Raw genomic sequence first — 23,092 nt, 5'->3', positions numbered from 1 at the left:
CATTTAAAGCATGTATACTTTGAAATTTAAATGCGAGGTTAAATAATTGATGAAAATAATAAAAAACATTTTATAAATTTATAATTTTTTAAAAAATAATTTAGTGATAATCATAATTAATAGTTGTTAGCTTAAGTTTTTCAAGCATATGATATATATATATATATATATATATATATTTATGTATAAGCAAAGCCTAACATCTTTTAAGAATATATATGTGATATTAAAATTTATAATGGTGAATATGTTTTTCCCAAACTGTGGAGGGATAGATATGTAAAACCGTAAGACTCAAATGGCCGAGAGGCAAACCGACAACTTCCACCTATATAACGAGAAGAAGCGTCCGTTATAAAAGGTTTGTACGCTGATGCTGATCCCTCTCTTTACAGCCATGTCTCCTTTTCTTCCTCTCCTCCTCCTCGCAAGCTTGCTCGCTTCCTCGATCCCCGCTGCGAGATCTTTGTAGCCTACGCTCGAGCCGTCGTCTGGAGGTGCGCTTTACGCCGTCGCCGCCTCAATTCTCGGGTTTCTCTCTCGCTGCATTTGCTTTTTAGGTTTCCGTCTCGTTTCCCCTCCGTTCTAGGTTTTGCGGCAGTTGATGGAACCTTGGTTTCGTCGCCCCGTCGTCGGTCGCTCGAGTTTCACGGCACCGGGGGAATCTCGCCGCGTGGCGCTCTCCTCCGTTGGTTGGTTCGATCGCTCGACTTTAGGGCCTCGATTGATTGGGCTTTAGTTGGATACAGCGATTTGGTCCGGAAATTTGTCTGTTCTGTTGTCGATTAAGTTTCGTCTACTCTTCAACTGGGGTAAATTTGCTCATCTATTACCGCTGGTGGAGGATAGTTTGTTTGATTACTATCTGGCATGCTGACTTCTTCGTGTTGGGACCAAAAGACTTGGAGTTTCTACTTCCACTTCTCACTATGGCTGAGGATCTGAGACTAGGCTTATCAATTTCGCTGTTCCGATACATTTTTTAGCAGCTACTTTGTGCAACTATGCAGCATTTCTAGCAAATAGAGTTGGCTTTTCAACTTTTCACCACTGGAATCGGGGAGGAAAGGAGGTACTTGCGAGGGCACTGGATAGTTACATCACGGTAGCCTCACATGGGCGATCATGGAGGCTGCGCGCAGCTTAGTGGCTCATTGCCCAATGGCCTTCTGTCTGAGGAAACAGCCAAGTTGACCCGAGTGCTTGATGCAGACAGATGGCTTAAGGCAGAGGGACAAACGGCAGAGCTGATTGCACGTATTCAGCCCAATCAATCATCTGAGGAGCGCAGAAATGCTGTAGCCAACTATGTCCAGCGGCTCATCCTGAAGTGCTTCTCCTGCCGGGTGAGTATTTTCTCATGTGCTACAGCCAGATAATAGTTGTTTAAGTAATAAACTTGCACTTCTTTAATATATTATCAGTTATTGTAAAACAGAAAATTAAGCACACATCTTGACTGTTAATTTCACCATTACACTTACTGACAAAAATACTGATTGGTAATACTTGAGGACGATGCTTTTTGGCTCTTTTAGTGTTTCTGCAAAGTAAGCAGCCATCTAAAAGTTGGATCTTCTTAAGACTGATAATGTAAATATGCTTTACATACTGCTGTAGATATGCCTCCTTGTAGATGGGTTTTTGTTTTTCGTTAATCTTGCTAACGTGTGTGCTATCTCAAATTTTAACTTTCATGCTGGTTTTTAGGTTTCCACATTTGGATCAGTACCTCTCAAGACCTATTTACCTGATGGAGACATTGACCTGACTGCATTCAGTGATAACGAAAATTTGAAGGATGCATGGGCTACTGCGGTTTGTGGTGTATTGGAGAATGAAGAAAAGAGTGAGAATGCTGAATTTTGTGTAAAAGAAGTTAAATACATCCAAGCAGAGGTGTGACAGGATTTAACCTGTTTTTATTCTTTCAGTCCTATTCAATTGATGCTAACATGCTGCTGCTGCTGGACACAGCTACACTACTGTCAATCCTATATGTTTCTAATTGTGTTATTTGGCTTATAATTTTTCTCATAGGCTTAACTGTTATTGATATAATATTGGTATTAAGTTGAACCCCTCAACCTTTGGTAGGTGAGTTTGGTACATGAGAATCTCAGATCAATTTTTTAAGTATGAAATTTTTTGAAATAGGTTTTAAGTTCTCGATAGATGAAACTTCTAACCCACAACATGTGGTAAGTGGACCTTGTAAAATATCACCATATCAATATTCTAGGTGTTAAATTTATTGGATGAATTTTCGAACTCTGTGGCAAGTATGTTTGATATACCACCACACTAACATAATAGGTGTAAAATTTATCGGAAGAAGTTTAAAACCATGTCATACCAATATTTTAGGTGTAAAAATTTGTTGGATGAGGTCTTGAACCTGAACCTTTGGTGAGTGGATCTTGGACATCACCACCAACTAATATTTTAGGTGTATGTCTAACTTATTCTTATGTAGATCAGCCTAATGTTTGCACGATGCAATCTGATGCAAAGGGTTTAAGCTTGTTTTAAGTTAGAGTTGAGTCAATTCTATACTGAACCTGTAATATGTTTGGATTGGAGGTCATGATTTCTTTTTTTCTCATTTTATAAGGTCTTTGTTCAAATCTTTAGTTATATGTTGGGGAGAGTCACTTGATTGATTTGTAATCTACCTCAATTTGGACAGGGTGTAAAATTGCATTAATTTTTAGGTCTTTTTAGGATAAAATTCTCCTAGATGCATCTCAAGTGAAATAATACAATTGACCCTAATAGTAAATTTAACTTTGGTATCAGAGCTGGTTTTGTAATCGTTGGGTTATAGAATTTTCTTTTGTATCAATTTCTTCTGCCTTTAAATTATCTCCTTGATGTGTGCTATATGCTGAAAGTGTATATAATGCGAGAGATTGCAGTTAGGGGAGTAATCTACAACCAAATTTATGTTGATCATGTAGCAGAGACAAACTTGAAGATCAGGCCAAAAGGCTAGTGTGACAAATAATTTTGTGGACAAGATTCACATGATTGGATGAACTGTTGCAATTTATTTTGAGGTGTTTGATTGAATCTAGTATAGGTTAATGTGTAATCTGTTTTGGGTAACGTCAATTAGGTCAATCTGTTTTTTTCCTTCAAGGATGCTCATTCAGATTTTTAGTTATATATCAAAGACAGTGATTTGATTAGATCAGAGTCCATATTAGTTGAAAGGGATGTCAAGCTATGATAATTCTTAGGGTCTTATGGGGAAAACGTTTTCGTCTCGAAGGCATGTAGCTTCGTTACATCAGAGACTTGGGGAAGAAGTAACGACTTCCAAAAGAAACATTTGGCTAAAAAATCTGTTGAGACTGGTACAACAAAAGGAAACAATAAGCTTGTGTTTGCTTCACTTGGAGAGTCTTTTTATGTCTGAAATATTGTCAATCTTCATGTATCCAAACATATTCACTGTATGGATTATTTTTACTCAACATATTCACATTTTCCTTTTATCAAGTGTCATTATAATTAGAATCTGAATCTCCTCCCCAGAACTTACTGGCAAAACATGGGACTTAAATATGTTTGAAATTTGAAGCAAAACTTGTTTTTGGTCATTTTGTTTGTCAATCATTTGCCTTGCTCTTGCCACTCATTCGGATTCAGATTTTGATGTTAGATTTGGTTACATTTCAATGTTCATTTTGGTATAATTTCCATCCCACTACAGGTCAAACTTGTAAAGTGTCTTGTTGAAAATATTGTCATGGACATCTCTTTCAATCAAGTCGGTGGCCTATGCACACTTTGTTTCCTTGAAGAGGTTAGTATGTGCGCCTATGTGGTGCTTTTGAACTTCTTTGTCACATCTCTTGGAAGCAGTTTAGCTCATGCATGATTATGATTCACTGACCTTCTGCTTTTTCGTAGATGGACAATGTTATAAATCAAAATCATCTATTCAAGCGGAGTATTATATTAATTAAAGCTTGGTGTTACTATGAAAGTCGAATTCTTGGTGCTCATCATGGACTTATATCTACATATGCCCTGGAGACTTTGGTTCTTTACATATTTCATGTCTTCAATAGTTCATTTGCTGGCCCACTTGAGGTGACCTAAATTTAGTTGCATTAAACATTTCTATTTTGCTCACCACTTAATTTATACATAGTTTTAGTCCCAAATTTTGCCTCCACAGGTCTTATATCGTTTTCTAGAATTCTTTGGCAACTTTGATTGGGGTAACTATTGTGTTAGTCTTTGGGGACCAGTTCCTATCAGTTCACTTCCAGATATGACCGGTAAGTTTATGTTTTTTTTTTTTTGCAGCATATTGGAGCTAAAATGTCTTATGTTTCTATGATTGTGCCTGATGAATTTTATGCAGCGGAACCTCCTCGAAAGGATAACAGCAAGTTGTTGTTTAGTAAAAGATTTCTTGACAGTTGCAATTCGGTATTTTCTGTCACTCCAGGTGGTAAAGAAACCCACAGTCAACCCTTTGTTCCAAAGCATTTCAATGTTGTTGATCCTCTACGCACAAACAACAATCTTGGACGCAGTGTGAGCAAAGGTTTGACTCTTGAACATTAAATTCCAGTTGGCAGGAGCCATGCTATCTGCTAACATATTCTCACTGATGTTATGGTCATGTTTAATCTGCCTAATTAATTAAGTTAATTTGATTATTTTTTAATATTATTACATGTAATTGTTTCAAGATTTGGAGATCATTGCCCTAATGTTGGCTCAAATAGTTAACCTCAACGCAGGAAGGTTTTTCTGTTTTTTGCTTGACAAAATTTGAAACTAGTTGTAAAGGACAACAGAATATTTTGGTTTCTAGTTGTATTTTATTTTTGATGTGTTGAATTTGGAATATTTGGATTTGTTTCTTTGGATGTTCTTATGCTTGAGTTTTGGATTTTTTTTCTATGAGATTTCTAGAAGTTATGCTTTCTACCTGATCAATGGTAATCGCTTTAGAATTTGGTTTTACAAGAATCTGGTATGCATGCAACATGTTTGTTGTTGCTTGAGTGGAAAGCTTTTAGTGGTAATAGCATCTGAGCGTTCCCACATAAAGTGGGACTGTGCATTAGTTTGTATCAATTCATTGGACACTTGATGTTGTACCAATACCTTTTTTTTTTCTGGACTCAGCATCACAAAAGAACCTACAGATGTATATATATACATATATATTTTTCTTAAAGCTTGATTTAGCTGTCTATTAGACAACATATTGCTCAGTGTTGTCTGCTATATTTTATGTGGAACATTTGTGTTTCATTTTAGAAATTTGAAAACATCAATAGCCCATCTTCCATCAGTCCATCCTGTGCATGCATAAGATACAACTTTGTGCATGTAAGGTTGCACATCTTTGTGCATTGGATCAGTTACATCTGCATTTATTGTTAGCCATTCGTTTCTTTTTTTTTGTTTATGTGGCAGAGAGTGTGTTGGTGTTTTTTTATGCCTTCTAAATAAAATTATGCATAACTTCTTTTTGTCAGGCAATTTCTTCAGGATACGTAGTGCTTTTGCATTTGGGGCCAAAAGATTGGCCAGGTTAATCGAATGTCCAAAAGATGACATAATTGCCGAAGTGAATCAGTTCTTTATGAACACATGGAAAAGGCATATGAGTGGTGATCGCCCTGATGTTAGCTTAGATTTATGGCACTTACAACCACTGAAAACTGTTCCAGTGGAAGAATCAAACAACTTAAAAAGCACTACAAGTGTCAACAAGAAGATTGAAAATATTGTGTTGCAGATTGGGGAAGAGCATCTGGCTGAGACTGATGATGGTTTACATAATGCCACCTCTGAAGTCCTTGCCAATAATCCAAACATATTCAGGATAAACAATCCATCTGTAGTTTCTTGTGCTCAGAGCCAGATATATTACAGAAAGCAAATTAACTCAAGACTTACTGATCGGCATGAAACAAGCAATAGCCCTAGTGGATCTGTTCAAAGTGACAAAAGCCAAAAACTGTTAAATTCTAATTGTTCTGTCAATGACCAGGAAGAATTGAGTAGATTTCGGTTTGCACGGACGAGATATAGTCCTGAGCTGACAGAGGTCTCCATAGATTCATCTCAGGGAAGGCATCAAAGAGTTATAGAAACAGAAAAAATCCAATTTCCTGCCAATATTGACTCTGATAACAGACGAAAAAACTTGAGATCTGAATTTACAGACAATCAAAGTTCAAAGTCTTCTCTTGATGCTTATATATCAGTGAGGCAGACTTTATGTCGAAAGAACCTTGAAGTTGCTTCTGATGCAAACGTTGTTTTGAAAAGCTATCATGGTGATGTTGGCTTCACTGCAATGGAGGAGGAACTTGCTTCTGTTTCAGAGAAATTAGAGATGCAGCAACGAGAACAGGATTTGGTGAATATGATGGGGTCGTCTGACATTCATTGGTTTAACGGACAAGTTCAATTGCCAATGCATCTAGCTCCTCTTCCTCTGCCTTCAACATTTTCTCCTCTTTCAACTTCAACAGGTTATGTCAAAGGAAATTTGGCTGGAGATATACCCTCTAATCTATCATTGATTGGACCTCCTTGGGGACCAAATATGCAGTTTGGTCAAAATCTTTTTTCTTTCCCTGTTCCCAATTATTTTCGTGCTGCCACATATAGGTCAAATGTAGATAATTTGGAGAGTTTTAATGATGATTCTGCTGTGACAGAGCTGAACTCAGAGAATAATGGTCATGGCAACCCGAATGAAGATGATGTTGGTCTTTCAGAAGGATCTAATTTTGGTGACGGTGGTCCTCAGATTCATCTTGATGGTAAGCAACAGAAATTGGATGGTGGATTGAGTCCTAGTCCTGTGATAAGAGACAATAGTTCTGGTTATTTACCTCAGGAACAGAATAATAAGTTGGGTAGAGAAGGCAGAAGATTGACCAAAGAAAATTATAATGATCCTTTTCAAGCTAAACCAAGTAGAGGAAGTGATCTTCAATCAAACTTCAGGAGTTCAAACACAAGGTTCTCCACTTTATCGTGGGCTAGTTCTTCCAGAAGCAAACCTGCATCAGAATATCTTAGGCATCAGTCAGCTGCAAAATTCCCGAGGTTAGCAAGGAACAAGTGCGGAAGCAAACCAGCTTTTGGAAAAGAAAACAACACGTTACAATTTGAGGGTTCATCTAATCATATTTCTTCAAAAATAGATGATGACACCTCTGGTTGCATACCTCTGTCAACCATGGAAAATGACATGTCTGAAAGAATCATAGAATCTGCAACTTTGGCTACCTCACATGTGAGAAGCAAGCATTTTTCTGAATATGAATCAGAACAAAAACAATCAGATCCACTGATCCCCATTGCACCAGTGCTAGTTGGCACTTCCTGGCAGAGGGGTGTGAATTGTTCCAAGGTTCTTCCCGGGACATTTGTTGCTACAGGTCCACCAGTTCCATTCTTGATGCTTCCATTTGGTGACTTCACATCTAACAGTGGAAATCCTGATGGATATGCAAAGCAAATTGATAGAGAGGAAGAACCAGCTAAGTTTCAAGAAAGTTCTTCTGGTCAAAATATTGTTTTGGTGGAGAGCCTTGACCAGTCTGAGGCTCTCGCAAGTCCAAAAGTTTCAAGAATTCCTGCACCTGAATCATCTGAGGAGCTCAGTTCTGACATTTTCAAAATTGATTCAGTGAGCCATTGGCAAAATCTGGTATATGGAAGGTCCTGCCAAAACTCCTATCCTGGGCCTTTCATGTACACTTCCCCTGTTGCAAGACCACCAATTTATCTTCCCAGCCATTATCCATGGGATGGTCCTGGCAAACTATTGTCATCTGATTTGCACTATACACAGATGACTGGGCACAATCCTCTGTTGGTGCCTATTATGCCTTTCCAACCTGGTTCTGATCGGGCCTCAGGTGTCTTCCAGGATTATGCAGATGAAGCACCAACATATCGTGGTGGCACTGGAACGTACCTGCCCAATTCTGTAAGATTCTCACAATTTTTTAAAATCATAAGAAAATTCTAATACTGATGGAATGGTGCCTTTTATCTAATTAGTCAAAAGTTCAATGTTTAAAAAATTAGATCGGTCTGTCCAAATTGGATGGTCCATAGCTAAGCCAAAATAGTTGTGAAATGGGGATTACTCTAGGAGTCCCAACTTGAATTGAGCTACAACAACAACAACGATAGGGATTACTCTATCGACCGACTTGAATTGATCTCTTTGAGTAAGAGAGGAACACGAGTAGAAAGGAAGAGGAAGAGGGCCCGAGGAATTTGGAGAAGAATGGAAGTTTGTGGCTCACCCAGCTATGCTCCAATGAAACAGATGGAGAATTCTATTGGAAACTTTCTCGAGTTTGCACTATGAATAATAACAGAAGAGTCATGTCGGACTTGACAAGGACTCATGTCACATGTCCTTGTCAATTCCAGTTACTCTTTTACTTGATAAAGTATGGAGGATGGTTCAATAGAATAATAGACCATTGAACAAACTCAATAAACACCTTTTTTATTTGTTATATCATATTTTTAATACTTTGGTTTCTAAAATTTTAAAATTATTAATTCAATTTTAAAATTATTATATTCAATGTGTAGGACTTCCTTTTTAAATGGCTATTATCAGTATCTGGAATTATGAATATCTCCTTGAAGGCACTTTTGTAAATACTCGAGTGCTTCGTTTCTTTTAGGTGCTTTATTGATTTCAATGTGAGCTGTGCTTATGAGCCCTTCCCATGTTAAAAACATGAAGTTTTCTGGTTATTCCTTTAATTAAAATGAAAGGCTTGAACATTCTTTCAATCATGTTTTCATTTTCCTACCGCCAAGCTGTCTTGACCAGTATTTGTTCTTTCCAGTTGTGATTTTTCATTTGATTGTTAGCCCCTAATAGGATCCTTACAAGGTGGAACTTAAAAGGAAAGTTTGCTCATGCTTGGTGCTAATGATATTTATACACATTAAGATTTGTAGATCAATCTAATGTAGTTTTTGTTATTAATGGATATCATTAATCTATAAAATCTTTTAAATTGCATTTACATAATTCATTAGCAGTAGAAAATAGTTAATATGTACTTCCTAGCTGTTAAATTGGCTAGAATAGTCTAAAATTGGCAAACTCTGTGGAGTTGAATTGATTCTGGATGATTCCTACCTATTTCTGGCTATAAGGTCAAGAACCTAGCCAAAATCCAAATCAATTTAGCTGAATTGACCAATACTATGAACCGAGTCTCACCTTTATTTTTAAGAAGTACCCAATTCGGTTGCAAGAAAATATGCTTTCACCTTGTTGATGCTTTTTAAGTATGATTCTGATTGAAAGTGATGACTCTTCAGTTAGGTGATTTTCTTTAATTCTCGGTTGACTGAGTCTGAAATGGATTGTGTGGCTTCTGCAAACAGGAAAAAAATGTGTGATTTCTGTGAAATTTATTTGAAATTTGTGATGAGGAAATTCTTTTATGATTAAAGCTGTCATAGATGCATATATCATTTGACATAGTCAAGCATTGATAAAACAAACTTATTCTCTTCCTTTTTTCCTTCCACTAGAAGGTTTCTTTTGGAGATCATCGGCAATCAGGTTCAAGAAACCATGAAGGGAACTGTAACTATGACAAGGATGATCCTGTGGATAGAAGTTGGGTCAGCTCAAAACCAAGAGCTTTTGGTCATGGCCATGGGTGCAACCGGGCTGAGAGACCAAGATTGCGGCCTGACCAGCTGGCTGCATCAAAAAACCAAGAGAAAAAATGGGAATCATGGAGTGAGCCTGTTGCCTCAAACCGACGCCGAGGCAGGTCTTTTGCATCTACAAATTCATCCTATATTTCAGAAAGTGCACCTGGCATGCATCCACAAACTGCATCTAGTTCCGAGGGTGTCAATGCATCTGACCCAACAATTCCTCTGGGACATTCATATGATCAAGGAGTTGGTTATGGTTCACATGCTGAGCCACTCAAGTTTGGCTCATTTAAGCCTGTGCGTCAATCAAGTGGCAATGGAGGAGCACCTAAGACAAATGGTGGGATTGTAAGTGGACTATATGATCAAAGACATGGTTCCAACTACAAAGGAGGAACTCCTCAGTCTTCGCAAGATTGATCCTCTTCACTGCAAGTATACAAGTAATCCACATTCCAATTTTGATTTGCAAGTTTATTTTGTTGCACATATTCTTGATGTAGTTAATTTTGGGCTAAAAAAAGTAAACTACGCTTTAGAAGCAAATAAAGATGCCGTCAACGACACGAATGTGAGCTTGGCAGGTAGTGTCTGATGATACCTCCTGTTGTTTTTCTGATGCTGATAATTTCAGGTAACCTCAAATTCTAAAGTGTCGTTCTTTAAGTTCCTGGGGAATATAATGTTTTATCGGTCGTTGAGCATTATTGAAAGAGAAGGTTTAACTACAATGAAACTTAGATCATAACATTGCTCTTTCAGGTATTGGGCATTACTGGTAATTCTATATTACACTTTGGTGCTCCTCCAGATATATTCATCTGATTGAGTTACTATATTATTTGCTTCCTGTTTCAGAATTCAGCAAATGCATAATGACTATGTTTCATTTCAGCCATGGTTTTGGTTAGATTTGTCATAGATGCGTGCTAGATTCTTATTTGTGTTAATTCAGGCTTGACATTTTATCTCTCAAAGTATATGATTATTCTGCAATCTTTTCAAGTCTCGGTAATAATCTCTTTATATCTTCATATCTATATTTAGATTGCAGACATTGATTCTTCCCCAAACCCTTCAATCTTTTTTAATTTTTCAGGCATGTACATGAATGGAAATATCCAAAACCTTTAATTTGTGCAATGGTTGGTTCGCTGTTAAAGCAAAAGGTTTGCAATAGAAATCATAAGCTTATAATCACCTATTTAAGATGAAATTTTGTCATACTTAAATAGCAAAGCTCACAGAATTTGAGAATGAAAATCGATTATATAAATCAATGATCAAATAAAAAACTAATTTCACAAGAAGGGAATGGGATTTTACTTTAGATCTCTCTCTCTCTCTCTCTCTCTCTCTTTTATTGAGCATTTATACTTCTAAAAACTCAGGTTGTACAATTATTCAGCTATTATGTTAAAGAAATTGATTAACACAAATCATCAAACTAAATAAGACAATAAACACAAAAGCCACTAGAAATAAAATTAGTTAACAAGTTCAAGAAACGATCAAAACGACTAAATATCTAATTGAATCTAAATAACACTCAACAAAAATAAATGCCTCGTGCAAAAAAACATTGGACGGAGAGGAAAATTTTTCAGTTTTCCTCAATTTGTAGCGTTTACTCTTTCTTTTTTTCTGCTGTATTTTTGGTCAATTTTAATGCTCTAAGTAAGGCATATATATATATATATATATATATATATACACATCTACTTAGAAGGCTCCGCTACATCAGATACAAAGTTACTGAACAGGCAAAGGAATATACTTGGGGCAAACAAAGATGGAGCTACCAACTCACCCTGCAAGCAACGGAACCACAGGACTCGAGAATGGCAAACAATAATTGAGTCATCCTGTACTAAAACCATCACATGAACATTTTAAATTGTGGTGGTGATATGGTGGTAGCTGCTGCTCCACCGAAAAAGGTGGGGTGCTTTCAATTCCTGCAATAAATGAACTCATCACCTTCTCTTGAGCCTACCGAGAAAGTCTCATAAGGACTACAGAGAAACTGAGTTATCACATAGCAAAGTAGAACATTAGGATTCCAACATATCCTCCACTGTAAGTCTCAAAACTCCATTAAACATATCATTAAACAGCTCTTCTCTGAACAAGAGAGCTCACACCAAGCCTCACTCAATACAGCCTCAAGTTCCCCTCAAAAAAAGCTTCAGGGAAATGAGAAGAAGGTAGAGAAGAGGAGTAAGTTGTAGCCAAACAATACAATATATAGGAGAGATTGAGATGACCAGAACACAGGCTGGGAGACCACATACTTCTGATGATGATGAAACACTAATCAGTTCAGTTGTGCAGAGGGTTGGGCCCCGTCGGCACGAGCCGCTTCTCCACCCCGTACCTTGGATCAACTTCATCGGGCGGTGGCGGCGGAAGCAGACTTTGCAAGATCTGGGAGCACCAGGAAGGCATGTGGTGTGGCGAGGAGGTGGAGCTCTCTTCATGCTGGTTCCGGTAATGGCTGCAGAATCGTGCCAATTCAGCTTCGTGCACCATGGCAATTGCAATCTGGAATGTCGCCAGGACGAGAACCGCGATGAGGACAGGCCGAGGCGTTGGGGTGGCAGCGGCGGCAATGCTGAAAGAAGGATGACTCTCCATGGCTCGTTTCTAAAGAGCTCAGGGGGGAACAACTCCGAGTTAGAAGGTGGAGGGAAGGAGACCCACCCTGTAGGCTTTTAAAATCCAAGGCAAGAGACCTGTGAAGCGGTAGAAAAGCTGGTTTCAGCTAAGCCTCATTACAATGACACACCACCACTAGTATTGAACACCATTGAATGGTCTTAATAGAATGACAGTGGAGGTAGCTGGGCGTGGGCTCACTGTTGGTGTAGACCACAGGATCAACATGGCCAGCAACCTTATTGTTTGGAAAACCTGGGGCTAGGTGTAGAAAAGGCTATTACACCAGCTTCCTGCAACTGGAGACACGGTCAAGAAGAACAGATGATACCTGTGACAAAAGGCCTTTTGCAACAATGCACAGATGGACCACCATCTATACTTGCAGTATTAACTTAGCAGTTGTATGAAAAACTTGGTGTATCTTTGATGAAAACATGACAGGAAACATGGTAAAAGTAGTTCATCCTTTTTGATGTAAGGCAAGAGATAAGAACTTATGCCATCCCTGTTAAAATGAGAAACCCTACAGACCATTTTGGTGTGTGCATTCTGTAGCTAACACTGTATATTCTCTGCAACTTACAGATAGAAAAAGATCACCAATTTGTGTATCTGTCAAGCAGTACTTGGAACTTTGGATATTGCAGTAAATTTAGTTTACCACACAACTTAAAGGCCATGTGTTTCACCCATTTAAAACATGCATGATATAAAAAACAATCCTATCACTACATTGTTGATTTAGATAGTGATACCATTCATTATTAAATAATCCTTCAAATGATCAAGCAACTCGAAGAGAATTTTTAATTCCGAAAACAAGGTGACAATTGAAAGAAAAAAAAATGATTTGATTCTCTCAAGGGCACTAAGGGTGATTATTGGATGTGAAATCAAGGATTTAGAGGGCTACAATCTTAGAGACCTTTGCCAATTTGAAATTAGAATAGCCATATGCAATGAGCGTAAGGCTAAAGAAGCAGAATAGAGGGTGTAGAACTCACTTCACCTCTATAAATGTCTTGAGGATCTCACTAGTAACCAGTGGGACCAATATGCACTATGATTTCAGATTTCTATGAACTAATGTGGAATCTGGGAGCTTGAAGACTAATGAACAGAGAAGAATCAACAATTGCCTTCATATAAAATTCTCCAGATTTTGGAGGGTGCTTTTAGGTTTCGATTGTCTTTGCAGCTCTTTAGTTTGACCTTTATCTCCACCATTGTTCGGGTCAACATTGGGAAATATGATCATTCCGACTTCAAATTTTGTAGTGAGAATATGATCATTTGGCTCCTCCTCTTGTTTGATGGAAGAACAGGTAGGCTATATGTCAAGCCCATTCATTCCTGGCCTTCTGCTCTCAGGAATTAAATAGCAAGAAAAGGGCCTAATGATGTGTCAAAAAAGAAAGAGAAAAAAAAAAGAAAATTGTTTTGATGATATTCTTCTACAACATAAGCACAATTGGGAAGCAATAGGTAATATTCTCCAACAAAATATTTTTCCTCTAAAATCCTGTGAATAGTATAGCTAACAAACATGCATGAATAGAAAGCCAGAGATTTCATAATGAGATGAAACAAGGATAGAGAACAGACCTCGACAAAAGATAGATGTCATATCATATCAAGTGCTTTATTTTGTTGGATCTACCAATACATGTTTCCCTCGATAACAGTTCTGAAGGAGAGGGCCAAGCTACAAGGATTGTACAACTTGTAGTGGAAGCAGTCCATGTGAGCCGCTTTTAGTACCCCATGGAACCATGAGCAACCTCACTTCCAAATTCTAACTTTACAAGAAGCAAAGCTGCTGACCTTCGATAATGCACAAAGGGAAAATTGGAAAGACTAATACCCACCAGCATGATTTAACAGAGCACAGCTTCAGATAATTCAAGATATCTAGTTGAGGGTGCAATGAATGCGACAAGGGAAAACCTTGCTAGATGCAACTACAAGGGCATGTCAAAATCATGACTGTCGATTTTGTCATTCTGATGAACCTCCACGCCAAAGTCCTGATTATTGGTGATACGCGACACGATATCCATCATCTTTTCCTGCTCCACATGTAAAACTGATTTCCCATGATCTCATGCGCCATTGGTCATCGGAGAGCACCCGATTCAACAAATCACTTGAACCATCATTTTTGTGCTCCCTACGCAAGATCTCATAGAGTCCCTTGGTCAGACCGTGCTGGCAACCACAATGTTAGCAAGACCACAGGAACCTGCACCATGCAGGCGCTCATAGGATGTGCATGATTCATCTTGAACATCTAGCTCCACCATAGAAGTCTGCAAATGCTCGTCTATGCGTTCCATGGGAAGCAGAAAGTTTGGCCTATCAATATTGTAGCCTTTAGTACCACCAGAGAAACCTGCATCATTCTCCCCAGCAATGGCGGCATAGTCGTCATGCTCCTCTCCATCCTCATCATCTTCATTCATCTCATCATCCTCATGCTCAACTTTGTTAAAAGTAACAGCATCTTCATCTGGAAGTGTCTCTACAACAGAATCTTATTCAATTTCCTCTTCGGCTGCAAACTCATTATCATCACTTCCTTGCCATTTGTCATCATCACTATCAGCATTCAGTGGATCTAACCAGTTCTGTTCAGCTCTCTTCCGTAGCATGAATACATTGAAGCAGTAACTGACTAACTCGTTTTTACTTTGAGCAGGAAAAATAAAGGCAATAAAACCCATAAGTTCTTACCCAATGATGCAGGATTTGATAGGACAACTTCTAGGAACAAATGCTCCTCTGTGGTCCACTTATGGGCTACATCCTCTCCCATGTCACATAAACCCCTATATCAATTTTATCCTGTCCCCAAAAATTTCTCAAGCTTTTTTCGTGCAACCTTCATATGCTGTCTTATGCATCTAACTGAACCCTCATCCAAGCAGCTACAGTCAGTTTTGTGTAAGTACAACTGTATTTTCTGATTCCAACAAACAAGAATCAGGCATTGGAATGACACAAGACCCTATCTACTGTTCTCTGTCATCTTTATTCACTAAATGGCAACCACTTGAATTTACCACTGGAGAAGCATAATGACTAGATTCCTCAATTTTCTTGCAACTATGTGAACATGACTCCAGAACATCAGCTCGATGATTCACTCCAATAACAAAAGGTTTTCGAGGAAAGTAATCAAAAGAAGGTGATAAAAACTTATCTGCTTGACGGCAATTTTCAAATAACTAGAAACAAAATCAACCCCATCAGGTGATTCCAAAACAGTTTCTTCATCACTACAATCATATGTAAGCTGGCTGCTACCAGTACCTTGTCAGAAACATCCACATGAACAGCAGCCTCAGTTTTCTTCGAATCGTGATTGGCAACAACTAAGGCTAAGTCATCGAATCACTTATAAGCCTTCACTCTCTCCCATCAAAATCTTAAAATGTTACAAGATCAAAAGATGAAGTCACAGATGTAATGAAACTAGCTGAAGCTGGTGGCAGAGAGGCTGTAAACTCAGTTTCTGCGTATGGATTCAAATGCACATTCTGGTCCACTTGCTCTGGATGCTGGCATGTAAATAAGTAAGCTTCATCATCACAAAAACACCGTTTGCTTTGCCCTGGAAAAATCCCTTCAGAGATGTTGCCCATCCCAGGTAATAAAGAAGTCCTACCATGTACACTAAGTAACTTAGTATCCATAGCAAGAGTGCTCACAATTTTTATATCTCTGTTGCTGTTCAAGATTTTCAGCAGTCCATCTGTAAATCAAAACAAGTTAAGCCACCTATGTCAAGAAAATTACCCTCACATTCAAGTAGAAGTGTATGATTGTCACGATCAGACCTAAAGATGCCAGGTGACTATCGCAGTCTAACATGGAAGACCTAAAGACGAAGATTCCGAACATACCCCTAGATGGAAGAACCTTAGCAACTGATGCCAGGTGACTATCACACTCCAGTTGTCTGACTTGCTCAATAACATGTTGGCTGGTCCTAACATCAACCAAAGGCTGCTTGTTATGCTTGAGAAATATGTATGACCTGAAATTCTAACAAGCCAGAAAAGTATAATAAATAAAATAATTTTAGGAGATAATGCATAAAACACTAAAAAGTCAAACATTTCTTGATAACAATAAAAACATAGCTTTTCAGATCATGTTTTGTTTCATCGTTGCTCTGGTAAAAACTAATCACTGCACAAAAAACAGATGTTTGGAGGAAGCAAGAGTGAGCTTGTGACAGCAAGGGAGGGACGGATGTTGGATGAATCGAGAGGAACGGACAAAAATGATTTACACTCATAATTCCACTCTTCATAGTAGCAATGTAGGAGCCACGGAAAAAAAAATGTAGATGACAGAACAACTCCATGCTTAAGATCCACCTTGACAGCAGATCTTGTTCAATCAAGATACCAAAAAATAATCTTGTTTGAGGCAATTGATACCAGCTATAACCTATACGTTAAATTTAGAGTTACATACTAATCAAGTAGCAAATTTCATTCTCCTAATCTGATAATGGATAATATGCTTTGCCAGCTTAAAATTCCAATTGAATAATAACGAACTGTACCTTTCCCTTCCCTTCACTCTCCCTCTCCCACCATCAAAATTTGTAGCACTTTGCAAGATGAATTCAACTATTCCACTACATAGCCAACCCACACAATATGATCATGATTTTGCAGTACATAACCTTCTCGATTGGTTTCTCACCACAATACTGCATGACCGGCAGATTTACATTAGGACCAGCCAGGTCAAATTCTGAAGTCCAAGGGTTTTGGGAAGCTGGGTTGTAATTTGATCAAAGTTGGCCAAAGGCCACTTCCAATTGTACCTCAACCAGTTCTGACCACCTCCAGATTAATCTGGGCAATTTGGGTGCTTCTTCTAAGTGATTTTAACCTTTACAATAAGAAAAGAACCAAAACAATGGTCTGACTCGGCCAGTCTCTCTAGATAACTAAAATAGTTTACAATTCGATGCAGACGAGCTAATTCTACACAAGCACTCAAGATGAGGAGGAAGACTAATCACAAATGTTTTCGATCGAACACTTTAGAGTCGAATAGTTACTAATGGATACATTCATCTGGCACATACAACTCCATTCCATATTTCCAATTACTTAACAGCCATCAAGAAAAAATTACTGGAATAAGCACCACCACTTTAGCAAAACACTATTGTGAAAAGCAATAAAGATCCTCTTTTGCTCTAAAAGGCCATCTCAACTACTGCAGACAAGGCAATCAATATCATTTACTCCTTCCCTGTGCATACTCACAGGACTCATTAAAGGTTCCATTACAGAAGAACACGAACAAGAAAGCTGCCAGATCCCAATTCGGAAGGACCTCACGAACATTGTTCATTTGCCCGATCGCGACGCCGCAAAGCAACGACAAGAGATAGCAAAGCGTTGCAAACGGCGAAGAGGCTAATGAACAATGTTCGAATCAAGAACCCGTACAAATCACAACCCTAGAAACGATCTTAACATCCTACGAGATCAGGAATCGAGATAAATCAGAATGGGGAACGACCAAAGGCGCGTCAAAACATGTACCAGAGATCCGGCAAGCAGCCAAGGCTAGCAGGAGACGAGCAAACCCTAACCCTAGAACCCAACGTCGGCAAGAAAATGCGCAGTAACTGTACCGATCGTGAGAGCAGATTCCGGCGTCTGTTCGCAGATCCAGAGGACGAACCGAGGCAGGATTCGATCGAAATCGTAGAATTTGGCGGCCAAATGGGTGCGCAAATAAATAGTTCGCCACGCTTCCTATTTTTCTTTGTTTTTGTTCCCATATTCGATGATTGGGGGCTTAGCATACCTGAAAGTACTCAATTACCCCTTACCATGTTCATAGAGCCAAAATTATACTGCTGTATGACTTGTCTTTAGATAAAATGTATTGGGTATAAATGGAATTAAGTCGATTCTCATGTAACGGATCAATATATTTATATCATTTCTTAATAGTTTTAAGGTTTTGGGATTAATGTTCGCCCAATTTAAAATCTATCGTATTATAGTCAACCAAAAGTTGATATTGAGTAGTAAAAAACTAGCGATGGAATTTGGTCTTTGCAAGAAGATTGAGGTGACAATAATTGGTAAGTGGACGAAGTAAATAGATGAGATGGATGGATGGATGGAAGGAAGGGTGGAATACTGCTGTGGGAAAAGCTCAGAATTAGACTACGGCAGGTCTGTCAACGAGCCATGAATCCAGCGGCTTGCCGATGGAGTAGACGATGAAGCCGATCTCCCTCATCTTCTGTGGATCCACCACGTTGCGTCCGTCGAACATGAACGCCGGCTTCTGCATGCTCTCGTAGATCCTGACGTAGTCCAGCTTCTTGAACTCGTCCCACTCGGTGAGGATGCAGACGCCGTGCGCCCCCTTGGTGGCCTCGTACGCGTCCCTGGTGACCGCCACCGGCTTCACCTCCGTGGCGCTCATCGGCTGGAGGTGGACGGGGTGGTCCCAGTCGAACTTGTTGAGCGCCAGGTCGCGCTGGATCTGCTCCTCCGTCACCTGAGGGTCGTAGATGCAGACCTTGGCCTTGTCGCCCAGCAGCCCCTTGCAGACGTCGATGGCGGGCGTCTCCCTGGTGTCGCCCGTGTCCTTCTTGAAGGCGAACCCCAGCACCGCGATCTTCTTCTCCGACACGGTGTTGAACATGGAGGAGACGACCCGGTTGACGAAGCGGCTCTTCTGGTAGTCGTTGATCTTGATCACGTCCTTCCAGTAGTTGGCCACCTCCGGGAGGCCATGACACTCGCAGATGTACACCAGGTTGAGGATGTCCTTCTGGAAGCAGGAGCCGCCGAACCCGACGCTGGCGCTCAAGAACCTGGGCCCGACCCTGGTGTCCTTCCCGATGGCGTAGGCCACCTCGGCCACGTCCGCCCCGGTGGCCTCGCAGAGCGCCGAGATCGCGTTCACCGACGAGATCCTCTGCGCCAGGAACGCGTTGGCGGCGAGCTTGGAGAGCTCCGCGGACCACAGGTTGGTGGTGATGATCCTGTCCTCGGGAACCCAGTTGGCGTAGACCTGCTTCAGCGCCTGCACCGCCTTCTTCCCCTCGGGGGTCTCCCGGCCGCCGATGAGCACCCGGTCGGGGTTGAACAGGTCCTTGATGGCCGTGCCCTCCGCGAGGAACTCCGGGTTAGACAGGATCTGGAAGTTGACGCCCCGGCTGTTGTGGATCAAGATCTTCTCGATCGCCTCAGCGGTCTTGACGGGGACGGTGGACTTCTCGACCACGATCTTGTCGGCCTTGGCGACATCGGCGATCATGCGGGCCGCGTTCTCCCAGTAGGTGAGGTCGGCGGCCTTGCCGGCGCCGAGGCCGCGGGTCTTCGTCGGCGTGTTGACGGAGACGAAGATGATGTCCGCCCGGGCGATGTGCTTCTCGATGTCGGTACTGAAGAACAGGTTCCGCCCCCGGCACTGCTTCACCACGTCGTCGAGGCCGGGCTCGTAGATAGGGAGCTGCTCGCTGTTCCACGCGGTGATGCGGGCGACGGAGATGTCGACGACCACCACCTCGACGGCCGGGCACTTCAGGGCGATGACTGCCATGGTGGGGCCGCCGACGTAACCCGCTCCGACGCAGCAGATCTTCACCATCTTCGACCTTCGACCACTCTGCACTCACCATGAGATCAACATCAAACATCAAAGATGACAGCCAAAGGGCTACAAGATGACGTTGACTTATGAAATCTAGGATCAAACAAGTCAGCCACACAAAAGTCAGTGAGTTCAGAATCAAAGCATGGTTGACTCACAGGACAGATCGACAATATGTTCGATCATGTCAATACCACAGTGAAGTACATCAGTACGATACAGTATGCAAATTAGACATGCAGACACAGACGATCTTCTTTACCAAGCAGCTTTTATTATCTCTGACTCGATGAAACCATGCATTCAACCTCTGCCTCAAAAGTCAACCCCTTCAGCCATCGTTGTCAGTAACTCTTTTGAGTTAGGCTAGAAAAGAACAACAGCTACAAGAAATCAAAACTGTGTCATACCTCTTAGATCACCAGAAAACGGAGAGAACCGTAGGTGAGCTTAGCCGCAGAACCTGTAGCCAGATCTCACCGGTCCTGCTCTGTTCATCTACCATGTGTTGCTGAAGGCTGAGGAATCGGTCTATGTTAGCCTCGACAATCGAGGAGGACCGATTCCACCGTCAAAGCTAAGAACATGTCTACTTGAATTTTGCATTTTGTCCTGCAAAGTTTAGCCAATACAAAAGAACATAGCACGCCATGCGATTCAAGCTGCATCTGAGAACATTCTTGTCACGGAAGAACATGAATGCATGCATTGACTCTTTTATCTGCACTGCTTTCAGCATGTTCTTAATACCTTATGCCTGCCACAATGAGGAGTTGGACACACTTGCAGTTGAACAAGAGATGGCAACTTGACCACCAAGTAAAGCAAAGTCAACAAGTCATTAAAAGGAACAGTGTCTCATTGAAAGGAAATCTTAGGATAAACTCTGCTGTGTAGTTTGGAGGAATGATTAATCTATAGCTATGTGCCTAATCAACTCTAACTCTGGTTATAATAATGTAAGTTAGTCTCTGATGAAGGTGGTTTGAAGAATATAGGAATTAGTAGCTTCCTCGCACCATTCCCCTCCACCGATTGCTGCTCTCCCACTTGGATTCTGAAAGAGACACAACAAGAAAGAAACAGCAAATAAAGCAAGACAAACAGGGTTATCTTCATTCATGTGAGCATCTGGGAATTTCCTATCTGCAGGAAGAGGACAACAGTTCATCAGGCAGTAGAGAACAAAAGCATGAGAGGAAGCTCCAAGATACAGGATCAGATCCTGTCGGAGCATTTGTCTGAATTCAACCTTGGTTATGATCCAGCTCGGGCAGTGACAAACCTAAAAAGACAAATTGGTTGAGCCTCATACTTTCAGATCTGTGATTCAGTGAATTCGGTTGGCAAACACGCTCGGTTCTCACAAGCCCAGATTTCATTTTTTTGGATTGACCGCCCTTGAGGATCTAATCATGTTAGCTGTTGGATCTGAGTGAATCTGAATGCATGGTTTTGTTAGGCATGTCCTTTACCTGGTGAAAACGTGTAGGCCGAGCTAGTTCGGAAGAACATGGATGATCCCACGATTGCAGCTTAGACCAACTGAATCATTGCAGACATCTCTCTCTCTCTCTCTCTCTCTCTCTCTCTCTATAAATAACCTGCACTTGACTTGCAAGAACACAAGGAGTGGAGGATGGCAAGACTTCTCGACCTCTTCTTGGCACTTCTTCTTTGCACCAGCAGTGGGGGCAAGTTTTCTGCTACTGTCTATTGCCACACTCAGAGTGATCTGCTTCGAACTCATCGCAGAGTTAATGCTCTTCACGCAGGTCTCGCAGAGCCATGCAGTTCATCTGACATCGCCGTGCGTCAGACGAGGACAGGAGGCACCGTGGAAGGGAAGCCGGAGTACGAGGTGTTGGTGACCAACACCTGCGAGTGCTCGCAGTCGCGGGTGCTCCTGCGGTGCTACGGCCTCAGCAGCGTCGAGCCGGTCAACCGCCGCGCCATCAGGCCGGTGGACGAGGAGCGGTGCATCGTCGGCGGTGGCCGACCGTTAACGAGGGGCGCTCCGATCAGGTTCAAGTACGCCTGGATGACTCCCCAGGACTTTCCTGTCATCAGCACTCAGATCCACTGCCAGTGAAGCTGAATGGAAGCTTACAGACTTCTTATACTTGATGTCCTCCTCCTCCTCCTCTTCTTCTTTCGAAGGATGAAGCCTTGTTCTTCTCTTTAGTGCTAGTGGAAAGTTCTCCTACAGAATGCTATCTCTTGTGCTTGCACTTTCTTCTCTTTCCATGAACAGACTCTGCTGTGAAAGGCCATCAAAGAGCATAAGAATGCCAAGCTTAGGAATGATACTGCAAATCCTTACAACCTATTTTGGATTTAGAAACTCATAAAAGAAAAGATCACAAGAAATCACATGGAAAGTAAGAAGTGCTAATTCCATGTACCATTTGTTAACCTGCAGAAAGAGAAATTAATGGTGACAAGCAGATTGAAGGCATATGCATTTTGCAGTTCTCCTCCCCCACCCACCCCCTCTTTTTTTCCTTCCTCAAAAGCATAAAAGAAAGAAAAAGGATACTGTCAGAAGGTGTGGTAGCAATTTCTGACTCTTTCACTCACAGGATCTGTCTCAAGATCACATGTATCCCAAGAGTCTGAATCTGAAGACTATTAGAATCCAAGACAAGAATGGCAGATCTTCCCCACATATCATGTGACTCATGAGATGCCTGACAAATCAACAAGAAAAGCTCTGCTACTCATGTATACACTTTTAATTTAGTTATCCTCCAAACAAGGACATCGACAACATCTGGTCCACTACACATGATACTCACAAAGTTCCAAGAACAGATTATAACTTTAATCCAGTAGCTGTGACACTCCAGTGCTAAGAGCTCTCCAGAGACTGGCCTAGGAACAAAACATAACATCTCTACAGATGCCTTAGATTAGGGCTACAAATAATCTGCTTAAAAGCAATTGAAATCCAAGTTAACCCAACCATAACATGGATGGCCATCACTGAAAGTTTCAAGCCTATGGAGATTGGTGGAATATGATGCCTAAATCAAAAACTTGAATATAAATATATCTCATTCATGCAAAA

General features: G+C 40.7%; 3 protein-coding genes and 1 long non-coding RNA gene across 10 annotated transcripts; 2 read left to right on the top strand and 2 right to left on the bottom strand.

Annotated features, from left to right (window-relative positions):
* Positions 1-380: 380 nt before the first annotated feature.
* Positions 381-10,602, top strand: LOC135632316 (uncharacterized). 6 transcript variants are annotated; one of them, XR_010494675.1, is made up of 10 exons: positions 381-1,346; positions 1,711-1,899; positions 3,719-3,811; positions 3,919-4,101; positions 4,190-4,292; positions 4,379-4,564; positions 5,511-7,987; positions 9,574-10,151; positions 10,248-10,342; positions 10,471-10,602. XR_010494675.1 is itself a non-coding variant. In XM_065140784.1 (9 exons), the coding sequence occupies exons 1-8, from the start codon at positions 1,116-1,118 to the stop codon at positions 10,126-10,128; spliced, it is 4,017 nt and encodes a 1,338-aa protein (XP_064996856.1). In that variant the 5' UTR covers positions 381-1,115; the 3' UTR covers positions 10,129-10,151; positions 10,248-10,602. The 6 variants fall into 6 exon arrangements, 4 of the variants coding, with proteins under 4 accessions (XP_064996856.1, XP_064996858.1, XP_064996859.1 ...); XR_010494674.1 differs by having other exon boundaries at positions 9,574-10,342; positions 10,471-10,568; XM_065140784.1 differs by having other exon boundaries at positions 10,248-10,602.
* A 1,145-nt stretch (positions 10,603-11,747) lies between these two features.
* On the bottom strand, positions 11,748-18,179 carry LOC135632317 (uncharacterized). Its single transcript, XR_010494676.1, has 4 exons — positions 18,038-18,179; positions 16,275-16,416; positions 12,568-16,123; positions 11,748-12,443 (listed from the first exon to the last, which is right to left on the bottom strand). It is a non-coding gene; the product is annotated as an uncharacterized LOC135632317 (long non-coding RNA).
* Positions 18,180-18,448: 269 nt separating this feature from the next.
* Positions 18,449-21,803, bottom strand: LOC135632808 (UDP-glucose 6-dehydrogenase 4-like). Of its 2 annotated transcripts, XM_065141594.1 has the most exons (3): positions 21,498-21,803; positions 20,433-21,422; positions 18,449-20,037 (listed from the first exon to the last, which is right to left on the bottom strand). In XM_065141594.1, the coding sequence occupies exon 3, from the start codon at positions 20,017-20,019 to the stop codon at positions 18,577-18,579; it is 1,443 nt and encodes a 480-aa protein (XP_064997666.1). In that variant the 5' UTR covers positions 20,020-20,037; positions 20,433-21,422; positions 21,498-21,803; the 3' UTR covers positions 18,449-18,576. The 2 variants fall into 2 exon arrangements, with proteins under 2 accessions (XP_064997666.1, XP_064997665.1); XM_065141593.1 differs by having other exon boundaries at positions 20,433-21,803.
* LOC135632809 (uncharacterized) lies at positions 21,577-22,238 on the top strand. Its single transcript, XM_065141595.1, has 2 exons — positions 21,577-21,716; positions 21,798-22,238. The coding sequence occupies exons 1-2, from the start codon at positions 21,662-21,664 to the stop codon at positions 22,112-22,114; spliced, it is 372 nt and encodes a 123-aa protein (XP_064997667.1). The 5' UTR covers positions 21,577-21,661; the 3' UTR covers positions 22,115-22,238.
* The last annotated feature ends 854 nt before the right edge of the window (positions 22,239-23,092 follow it).

This window comes from Musa acuminata, chromosome BXJ3-3 (assembly GCF_036884655.1).
Source record: "Musa acuminata AAA Group cultivar baxijiao chromosome BXJ3-3, Cavendish_Baxijiao_AAA, whole genome shotgun sequence".
In the NCBI taxonomy this organism is placed as follows: Eukaryota; Viridiplantae; Streptophyta; class Magnoliopsida; order Zingiberales; family Musaceae; genus Musa; species Musa acuminata.
This window is presented reverse-complemented; position numbering and strand designations above follow the sequence as displayed.